At 39.8% G+C, this 11,414-nt stretch overlaps 1 protein-coding gene across 1 annotated transcript; it reads left to right on the top strand.

Moving 5' to 3' along the window:
* Positions 1–286: 286 nt before the first annotated feature.
* On the top strand, positions 287–4,200 carry ptafr (platelet-activating factor receptor). The gene is made up of 2 exons (XM_083997737.1): positions 287–394; positions 2,283–4,200. The coding sequence occupies exon 2, from the start codon at positions 2,287–2,289 to the stop codon at positions 3,466–3,468; it is 1,182 nt and encodes a 393-aa protein (XP_083853863.1). The 5' UTR covers positions 287–394; positions 2,283–2,286; the 3' UTR covers positions 3,469–4,200.
* The last annotated feature ends 7,214 nt before the right edge of the window (positions 4,201–11,414 follow it).

Here is an 11,414-nt window from a genome sequence, read left to right on the forward strand (position 1 = left end):
TATCCTTACAGTTAATGCTTTCTAACTGCTTTTGTTTTTCTTTGTTGTAAAAAGAAGTTATGAATTGATGTCTTAATGACAGAAATAATTCTAAAATATCAATATCAATTCTAAAATTACCGTACTACCATATCATTAACAGCAATTGTAAATAATTGATTAACAATTAATAAATCAATAGATTAGCCCTAAAAAAAGGCATCAAAATAATGGATGAACTGGGTTAATAGGGTATTCTACCCTGGATGGTGTCCAATAACAAGCATCACCAGGTCTTTTTTTCATAGACTTCCTTTGGAGTAAGTGGCTGCTTGTCGTATATACTGTACGCCCTTTTGAGATCCAGTTGATTCTGCAGGAAGGAAGACTGCTGACCCCTGCTTCCATTTTTGGTGTTGCTTCCCTTCTTCTGTTTCAGGATTACATTTTATTACTTTTTGTTTACTTGTGTCGGAATGCATGAAGGATAATCCATATTATGGTTTTAGAAATTAGTCTAGAACTATTTGTTTGTTTATGTGATAATATTATTGTTGAAATCAGTCATTTGTAGACATTTCTGTCTACATCTGTGTAGAAGAGGATTTCTCTGAATTTTCTCTGGAAATTCTATGCCTTATTCTCAGTGGGAGCATGCAAAAACAGAAGGCGAGTTTTACTGTAAATGGACATGTGGTGAGCTGGAGAGACAAAGATTTACTCCACATCAGTTGGTGTGTACACATAGTGATAAGAGCCAAAGTCCAAGATAAATGATACTAAGCTGTTCCCCCTCTTTTCCCTTTTGGGTTAAAGTTGTTTGGGCAACTATGGTAAACAGGATGAGATCGGTTCACACAACACACACACATAGCCTGGGTTTGGTATAAAAAGGCAATGTGGGAAGATATCTCGACCCTACGCTGGTCACGGAGCTGTGTTGAAATAAAGAGATCCGCATCTTTTGCTCAGGTCTGTGACTTTCTGTTTTGATTCTGACAGTTTTCACTTTGAGATCAGACTTATATGAAGTGATATTATAAAAATAATTCAGTCAAAGTATCAGTGGAGTGATTGCAACAACTCTTTCAGTACCGGCCATCTGACTATGATGGGTCATGTCAGCTCTATAAATCTTTATGATCTTTCCGGCAAACCTTAATAGTCACACTCTCCACCTTAACATTAGTGACTGATTACTTAGATATGGTGTGTTGTCTTCCGGGAAGAAATAACATGCATCCTATAAAAAAAATAATTAAAAAAAGTGGGTCACTGAATAAAAGCAGCTATTTCTAAACAAAAATGTTAATGTCCATTATTACATTCTTTATGGGGGACTTTTTGGGAATCACTTTGAAGTATTTTTCTCAATCGTTTTGACATATTTGTCAAATAGTTGGAAGACACTGTGTGCAAATGTCTAAATTAAATGTAGTATAAGAATGTATTCTACTTAGTCTTGGTTCCTAAATAAGACAATGTCACTTTTCTGAACTGGCCTCTCACACCTAATATAGCTGTTATGAGCTGTATGAGAGAAAAGAGGGGGGCACAGGGAGAGGCAGCATGTGTGCGTGAGTGCATGCGTGTGTGTGTGTGTGTGTGTGTGTGTGTGTGTGTGTGTGTGTGTGTGTGTGTGTGTGTGTGTGTGTGTGGGTGGGTGTGTTGAAATGTTGTGATAAGGAGACTGTACATGTTGATAATTAGTTATGTATATTTGAGAAATGTCACAGAAATTCAATGATAATATAACAATAATAATAATTCTACTTCTCTCAGTAAAGTTACTTTCTGCTGTAGGAGTAAGATTAAACTAAGTAAAAGAAGAATTCATCATAAAAGTGTAGGAGGCATACAACATTTCAAATCAGCTTTAAGTAAAATGTTCTGACAGAAAAAAACAGTAATCAGGTTAAAACAAAAAAATAAACTACAAATCAAACATCAAAGGTTAATGAAAAGAAATATGTGAGAGTTTCTTTGAAATTCGCCAAGTAGTGACTCAAGTAGTGACAAAGGGACATGTAGCCAGTCATGTGGGTGTGTGGACGGGCTTATTAACTTTCTGTTTACAAGTTAAAGGTTTTGAGTGCGAGAAGAAACTAAATGTAGGAAACGTCATGGTGATTCACCACACCAGACCAACAACTAACAATATACCTCTCCTAACCACCTGAAGCTTTCAGATAGAACATACTCTTGACACATACTGTACATTTTTATTTATACGGCATCCTGTGCATCTTTAAATGATGTCATGTGTTATGTTAAACTGATGTTGTATTCTGTCTCCCACACAGAGAAATGTTGGCATCCACCACAGAACAAGCAAGCATGACGGAAACCCCGGGTGTGGGCTCAAACGGCAGTACTGTCTCAACCTTTCTGGACTCTGAGTTTCGTTACGTCCTCTTCCCCATCGCCTATGGCATCATCTTCATCCTGGGCCTCTTTGCAAACCTCTATGTCCTCTTTGTCCTGCGCTGCCTCCGCACGGCCAGGGCCATGGGTGAAATCCGCATCTACATGGCCAACTTGACCATTGCTGATCTCCTTTTCGTGTGTGCCCTTCCCTTTTGGATTGGATATTACAGTCGTCACGGGAACTGGGTGTACACAGACTTCATGTGCCGGCTGACGGGGTCGCTGTTCTTCATCAACACCTACTGCTCCATCCTCTTCCTTGGCGCCATCAGTGTCAACCGGTACTGGGCAGTCACTCGGCCTCTGGATGCGGCCTCCTCAGACCACAGGCGCAGAGGGATCGTTGTTTGTGTTCTCATCTGGATGTTTACCGTAGCGATGGCTATTCCATCTCTGGCAAGTCCAGGGACCAACACTGATGAGAACAATATCATTCGCTGTTTCGAGGGGTACCAGAATGAAACCGAGAGTCAGAAGAAACATGTAGCCGCCACTCATTTTGCAATAATTGGAATGTTTTTTATTGTCTTTTTTCTGGTTGTTGTGTGCAATTTCCTCATTGCTCGAGCCTTAATTTATCAAAATCCTCCTCAGCCAGAATTCAAGTCTGCAACAATTTCGTCAAGAAAGTCCAAAAAGTCCTTATCATTTTCAGGTAAAAGACCCAAAGGGGTGAAACGGAGGGCCCTCCAGATGTTGTTGGCAGTGGTAGGAGTGTTCGCTCTGTGTTTCCTGCCCCACCATATCATCCAAGGCATGTGGACACTGGCAGTGTTGCAGATCGAACAGGGCTGGGGCCACGTGGACTGGGACCAGAGCACGCTTCAGTTGCTCAATGACGCACATCAGATCACCTTGTTTCTCATGGGCCTCAACTGCATTTTGGATCCCGTGGTTTATTTTTTCGCCACAAGGAAGTTTAGAAAGTTCATTATGGATCACATTAAAAAGTTAGGAAAGGGAGACGGGTGCTCACACACAGTCACCTCTCAGGTCTCTCTGGACAGCAGGAATCAGAGCCAGAGACTTCAGAGTTTAAATGCACAACCTGAAATGGAGTGATTAAAACATAAAAATGTACATATCTGTTACTTGTTACCTCTTGAACTATGAGCAGTTTAAGGTTTTATGTAATGTAATGTGTCCACACTTTAGGGTCTCTATTACGGAAGTTTGATGTGGCCTCTGGCAGATTTTCTTGAAGGTCTGCATACTGTAGGAGTTGAAGTCCAAATTGCACCAGGCCTAATGCACTTCCTGTGGGAAGTTCAAAGTGAAAAGCAGAAGTTTTGCAAGCAGAAGTAGATGACTCTGTGAGGGCAACTTATCTTTCTGTGAAATCAAGTGATGAGACCTTCGCCGCATTATTCAAACTCTCACACAGATGTTGCTATGCACGGAGCAGGGCACCAAAAACAGAAGAGAGAGTGCGTCAACAGCAGTAAACATGTACTCTGTGGCAAACAACCTCTCCTGTGGTGTTCAGGGAGTAGCTCCTCACACCACTGTGGCTGACATAATGTCAGTAAAATTCAATGACAATGAGATAGCTGTTTCCCATTAGAGAAGTCCATGTTTATTTATTTATTTGTTCATTTTTAATTTGACCTAGACAAGTGTTGTTGTTGTTGCGAAACAGTGAAGAGACGTATTACTGCATGATTAGTCCAGGTTTAATCATTTAAAAAAGACTGAGTGTGAAAAAGAAACCTGTATATATCTGCCATATAGTACATGTTGTTCATTTATCATTCAGCTTTGGTTGTTTTGTATTCAATTGAGTGCGGTATGACTTATTGATCTTTCAAAACATAGATTTCTTACATCATATTATATAATCTTGTAAGTCAAACTTTACCTGTGGATTTTACTTGCTGTATTTTGATGATTTAAGTAAATTGACTTATCAACAAACACAGACATGTATTCATTTTTGTGGACACAATAAAAGAGTGCATGTGAGTTCAGGCATAGAAAATGGTGGCAAGTTACAGGTTTTATTAGCACGAATAAACTAATGAGGAAGGTCACTGATGGGTGGGAATATTTTCCACATAGCTACTACTACAATTTATCTTCATTTTACCATATTCAGATTGTGTTAATTAATAATGTTAAGTTTCTGTAGATTAAATCAAACAAAGCACACACCTGCAGAAGCATATAATAAACCTTGCCTGCCAGGTGAAATGTACTCTAACACATATATTAACTAAGTGTAAGTGTAATCTGCTGCTGAACAAAATGTTCTGTTATTCTTCCTCTTTTTATTGCACATTTACACCTTCCCACTGGTGTTCATGACAGACTTGAATAGATATTATCTGCCATCATATTGGTGGGGTCAAGATTAGTGTAGGCCTGGCTGGTGCTTGTGTAATTCATGTACACATCTCCATCGCTTCCAGTCTGTGGTAAATCGCCCCTGGTGAAAAATGCAATCAGTTACTACATACATCCTTAAGTTGTGACTCAGCTCTGACTCGTCCTACTATATGTGAACAAAGTGCAGACAATTATTGTCAGTGTGTACGTCTACTGGTGGGACTTACTTTGGTACTTTTCCAGGTTCAGGAAAACCTTAAAGAAAACCAAGAAATAAAAGTGACTCACGGAACATTTGTCGTAAATGTGACCCAACAGTAAAACACTTCCTTACCATTAAGAGCAGCGTTAGTGGTGGTCATTGTGCCACCATATTTTTGCCAGCCCCACCAAATCAGAACAGTGGTGGCCATGATCAAGGCCAGGACAGAGAGGACGATGGCAGCTATTGCTAAATTTTCACCCACTGTTCAGGAAATAGCAAACATTACAGGTGTCAGAATATGAATCAACATTGAGAGAATGTAACCAACCAAAATCTCAGCCATTGTTTACAGTTTGATATAAAATATGTTGGATGACAAAGTTTATGAATAAGGTGTTTCTAAATCGTATGTCATAGTCCAGTCAAGGAAACTGATGAGTTTAATTTCTCAATGAAAAAATGTTGTTGACTTGACACTGGGTTTTTGATTGGTTAAAGGGAATATAGGGAAAATAGTTCAACATTTTGGCAAATTGGCCAATTGCCATAATTCCTATAGTCATAGCAGTAGGTTTGTTACCTTTATTTGTCGGTGCAAGCTGTTTTTAGAACGGCAGAGCAGAGCCACGAGCTGCTCAGAGCTACGCTACGGAGGCTCATGGGATTTCTTGGTTTCCCTCATGAAACTCATCAAATACACAATCCAACAACTCCAAAACGCTCTGGTGGACAAGTTGTGACCTGCACATTCACCACGCTATGAGATAATAACAGACGTTACAAGACAGAGTTGTTTTCGAGGCAAATACAGAGACTGCTTGCCGAAAACAGCCCCCCTAATGTGTACGCGCATCAGCGGTTTTGCATGAATTTGCCTCGAAAACAACTCCATCTTGTTACGTTCCGTTATTATCTCATGGCGTGGTGAATGTGCAGGTCACTACTTGTCCACGAGAGTGTTTGTATTTGTTGATTTGTGTATTTGATGAGTTTGATGAGGGAAACCAAGAAATCCCTTGAGCCTCCGTAGCGTAGCTCTGAGCAGCTCGCGGCTCTGCTCCGCCGTTCTAAAAATAGCTTGCACCGACAATTAACGGTAACAAACCTACTGCTATGACTATATGGGCCAATTTGCCAAAATGTTGAACTACAGTATCCCATTAAACAATAACCAATTAAAATCCCACAGTAACACACTAAACACCACATAGAGACCCCTTTTCACAAATTGCTATTTACACATCCAGCAATTATTGAACATCAGAATTCATGAAATAGTGTTCCAAGGCCAATATTTGACTTTCTTTTAGCTTCCTCTTTTGGCTCTTTAGCTCTTAAATGTTCCACAGTGTTCACCAGCTGGTCTCTGGCTGTGTCTGTCTATTGTGAGTTTTTAAGTTTTAGCCAAGACAGCTCTATGATGGATGTAAAACAGTAGAGTTGTGGCATCATGATAACCCTTTCATGTGTGAGTAGTCGTCCAATACAATCTTTCTCATCTGTGTCTTGACAAATGATGGTTCAAATGTCGATTGTTAGTATTAAAATAAACTATATACTATATGCAGCAAATCAGAAAAGACCACATACCTGTTGGCTGCATGCTGACAATATAGACCGTGAGGTTCTTGCTCAGTTCAATTGGTGAAGTGTCCCTGCTGGAGCAGCGGTACATCCCACTTTGATTTGGCTCAGTGAGGGTCAAGTCAGTCATGTTCCCAACAATATGCCAGGTTTGCATTTTCCAGTATTCCCAGTACCAAATGACCGATGGTATGTTGACATCACAGTACAGTTTGACTGTTTGACCTGCTGCAACTGGGTAGTCTGGTGAGGCCACGGCCGTCAAAGACAGAGGGGCTGTTATATGACAGACACAAGATGGAGGATGATGGAATGAGGAAGAAACAAGGAGGATATAAAACAGTTACAGATAGAGGATGTTGTTATTACACATGATTTGGGATGGCAATGTCTGTTTATTGGTCTGCTGATCTACCATTTTTGCCCTGAATGAAATGTAATCTTTTATATAGCACCATCAACAAATCAAAATTTCACAAATCAAAACTAATCACATTCCTATCAGCCTCATTTGTACTTCATGTTTAGTGCAAATTAACAAATGTGAAAATGCTAACTATGTTTGCAAGCCAACATCAGTATACAACAGTGTTAACGCTCAGAGAGATGCCAGCAACATTTTGAACTGTTAGCCTTGTGTGTAATAGTATAACTTGATGTGGTGCCTTGCACATTCTGTATTACCTGGAGTTGTAATGGCCCTGGTCGTGGTCGTGGTCGTGGTCGGGGTCGTGGTAACATTCGTAAGGGTAACTACAAAAAAAGCAAACGCACAAATGAATACCCTGGATTATTTTTATAACATTCAGGAATAAAAATGTCCTTACCTCCACACACACAGATGCAGAACAGCAGAAAAATGTCAAGCAGCATGTTGTGGACGAAAAAGAATATGCTACAGTCCCTTCGGACCAACAGGAACACAAATAAATCCAGTGCAATAACCAAAGCACAGGTGAGAATGACGGAAGTATGAAATAAAAAAAAAGGGAAGTTTAAAGTTCCTTTTTCCAGACATGTAACAAAGGAGGTGGACAGAAATAAACTTCATCCAGATTATTTTCCGACCCTACTGAGTGCTTTTTGAAAGCACTGTAATTAATAACTGACACATTTTTCAAATACAGGGCAAGTCGCAGGGTGTCAATCTCCTTCCCTCCTGTTTTTGGAAATTTTGGTATGACATTAAAACAATAGAGCATGGAAAACTATCAATGTAGAACGCCATTTAAACAAATGCACATAAAGGTAATAATAATTAAACTTAATCTCATCTGTGAGAGCCTTCAATTTGTAAAATTTCAGATCTGTCAATCAATGTATGACCTGCAGGAGAAAACAGCTAACCAGACTCCACAGAACTTTTAATGGTTTTTTAAATGTCAGAGCTGGGAGGCAAGTCTATCAGACACTCAACACACTTGGTTTCAAACATTTCATATCTCCGACAGTGGTCACCTTCAGGCTCAGGCTGTGATGACAGCCAAGATTTTTGGTTTTGGACGGCTTGACACCAGACCTCTCACCTGAGGCAATTAAGCACTCACTGGCTGCTAGAGTGGGTCAGGGGTAGCAAGTGCCTCTGCTAAAGGCACGGAAATGAAAAGACGTATAAGGCGTCACACGCAAATGAAACCAACACACAATGTTCACAGGTTCTGCAGAAAAGTTGTTTTTGTGTCACAATGGTAAATCTCTGTGGTCACATTTTGTAAGTTCCCAGCAATGTTTACAATACCTCATAAAAGAAAAAAAAAAGTTTACATAATTGTTTGCCTGTTCTGAGTTTGTTTATTTGTAGCTATTGTCTTTGTTTTCTCTTCTGTTTACTGCTGGTAGAAGAATGATGTTATTATGTTGCAGTATTCATGCATTGGATGTAGCTAGCTTATGCAGGGTTGTAGGTGGGATTTGAACCCAAAACCTTCTTAACCTATCACAAAAAGTAAAAAAAGAAAAGAAAAAAAAGTATTTAAAAAGAAACAAAAACATAGCTCTTATCTCCAACTTTTAAATTTAATTAGCTCTATAAACCAAATATTGTTGGCTGAACAGATACAGTAATAGCAACATTATGTTAGATTAGAGCTCCTAGTGTTGCACCAATATTTTGCTTTCTGTTATCCACCACCACTTTTTTTTCTTCTTCACTTTTATAGCTATGTTTATAAATATAATTTATCTAAGTAAAAGTCCAGTAGTGACTTACAACCAAATGACCCATGGGAAAGCGGAAGCCTCGTGCGGTCCATATAAGAAATGCAGTCATTTCTTAATCAGTTCCTTATTAGGCCCCATTTGGGTTGAGGTCACCGCTGGCGCTGGGGTCAAGTCAGTGGCCATGTAGGCTACTCACCACACACATTTACACACATTTACAGACTGGTAAACCAATTTTGGTCTCCTCGACCCATTGTTTTTACACAATTCACTTCTTTACATAATAGCAGGCCAGCCGCCGCTCGGTGTTTTGCTGACTGCTAATGCTAATTACGTACCGGGTACGTGACCACCTGTGTTAATGGCGTCGGTGCCCTTTGGAGGAAGTTTCATACAAATATCGGACAAATATTATCCCTCACTATGCGGTTAATTGACAGAGCCTGAGGACATCTGTGCTCCTGAGATGTTTGGAGGTGAGTTAAATTATCTTACAGTATTATGGTAGACCTACTAATTATCTCGCAGGTGTTTGCACACACTCACCACACTTGGTTTGCTAGCTTGGCTTGTTACGTGTTCAACACCCGTTCCCGTTTACGAGCAAACTGTCCACCGCGGTATTGTGTTTTTTTTTACACATTGCATGACCAAATTTAGACCTCACACTTGTGTCATTATATGCAGGAAGTGGGGTTTTGTCAAAGGGAAATGGCTATAATACACAAGATATGAAGGCAACATTGCTTTTCCAACTCCCAACTCTCAAGTAGAAGTGATCATAATGCACTCAAGTAGCTACTTAGGTGTCAAATGTAGCCTAACAATAATGCAGAATGAATGACCAATGTTAAGAAGTAGTAGGCTATTATCTCTAAATGCATTATAGTAGCCTATGAAATGATTATTGTAAGTGAAATATTAACCTGCAGCTTTATCAGTAACTCAACAGGGGCAATAAACAGACCAGTTCCTTCCTAAGGAGAAGTATAGCACAGTGATAAAGTGAAGTTCCTTTCGTGGTTTAGTCGCTTGAATGTACTGGGTTTAAAGCAGATGTACTTCATTTTTATTCACCATGAGTTGTAAATTTCACTTGTACAGTCAGTTTTATTTTGTGTAGACGGTAAGAGTTGCAGTTTCAGACATCTAGGCCTACTTCCCTTTGGTTTGTCACCTGAGGAAACACAAAAGGCTGAGCTGTCGATCACAGTCGAACAACTCTGTTGTTGTTAGGCTACATGGTCGGATGTAACTTAAAAATCCCCACTTCCTGAACTGTTGTTTTTCAATTCTTTAGCTGTACAAGAGACATGAGAGATAGGGTGCAACAGTGTTTCTACACATGGCCCGCAGCCGCCTGTGACTTCCTCTTAATGAAGTTGCGTAAACCAGAGGGGACAGAGGAACCACTCTCTTTCTGTCTCTGAGAAAAAGATAAATAGTGATAGTGTATAATCTTCCATGGCCTTCCTTGTGTGCGCATAATGTGTGGATATGAGTGTGTGTGTGTGTGTGTGTGTGTGTCTTAGTCCCCCAAGTCATTATTCTTCATTATTCTTCTATTATTCATTACTCATTCATTATTCTGTCTGTACCGCTGGCTAAAGTCATGCCTGTTGATTCTTCTCACCACAGACACTACCAGCAGCACAGAGAAGCCGTCCCATAGTAGTATATTTTCACTGGTATAGTGTGATTGGATTAAAGAGTTTAGTATACTTTTTCCTGAATGTAATGTCTTGTTCTATTGCCTCTAAATGGTTCGCTGTGATCATGTGTTGCGCCATGTGGTGCTGAACCAGGTAATGTTATAGTGACTATTCTTTTTTTTCATGAATTTCTGTAGTTGGGTGGAGCTGTGAACGTTGATGAATCACCATGATCAGACATTTCAGATTGTCACGCTGTTTTTAGGCTATGTGTTGTCATAATGTCAACCGTGAGAAACTTCTCCTACCATATGTGAAGTTGGATTTTCTTTGTATTATTCCTAAACAGAAACAGTCAAAATGTCTGTTTCTTTTCTGTTTGAACTTTTAACTGAACAAATAATTGACCACTGGGTGGCGCTCAGCTCCCATAGTTTCCATCCCATCCTTTATGTTCCTGCATCAAAGCTTCAGGACACACAGACGCCTTCCTTTCAGCCTCTTTTCCTGTGATCCCCCCAACCATCCGCCTGTCTGCTATTTTTGCAGCTTGATGTCGCTGCTTGATATAGGTGGCTGCAGGTCATGTTCCTATTGACTGTATAGTTAATGAGAAATCCATCAGGCAGGCTTTCCACTACACTGGAAGATTAGAAATTGTCATTTTACAGCAGATATAGGCTATTTTGCGTATTTGCATGTGTAGAACACAGTGAGCGTTTATGTTTGTCATTGATTTAATTTTTAATCGCAGTCAGTTTCCTTGGTTTTAGATTGTAGAAGAAAATCTTTTTGTATTAGCAGCTGATTTTCTGGTTTATAGGTTAATTCCTTTCAGATGAATTCATGCCTTTGTCTACAGCAAAAACCAGACACTTGCTTTCAGTGTCAGTGTGACAGTCTCTGGCTCTGGGGTGTGTTTTTTTTCTTTTCTTTTAGTTCACACTTGAATTGCTGTTGCCGTCCTCTTGTGCTTTGCGTTTGTTTGTGTGTTCAGAGCATTAGCCCTATGGGGGGTGGGGGGTTACAGTCACTTCATTATGAGGAAAATACATTGTTATGTCTTTGAGACGAGAAAGCAG

Source organism: Trachurus trachurus (assembly GCF_905171665.1).
Source record: "Trachurus trachurus genome assembly, chromosome: 22".
In the NCBI taxonomy this organism is placed as follows: domain Eukaryota; kingdom Metazoa; phylum Chordata; class Actinopteri; order Carangiformes; family Carangidae; genus Trachurus; species Trachurus trachurus.

Excerpts from the sequence above, each read along its gene's own strand:
- ptafr (XM_083997737.1), top strand. The coding sequence starts at position 2,287 with ATGTTGGCATCCACCACAGAACAAGCAAGCATGACGGAAACCCCGGGT.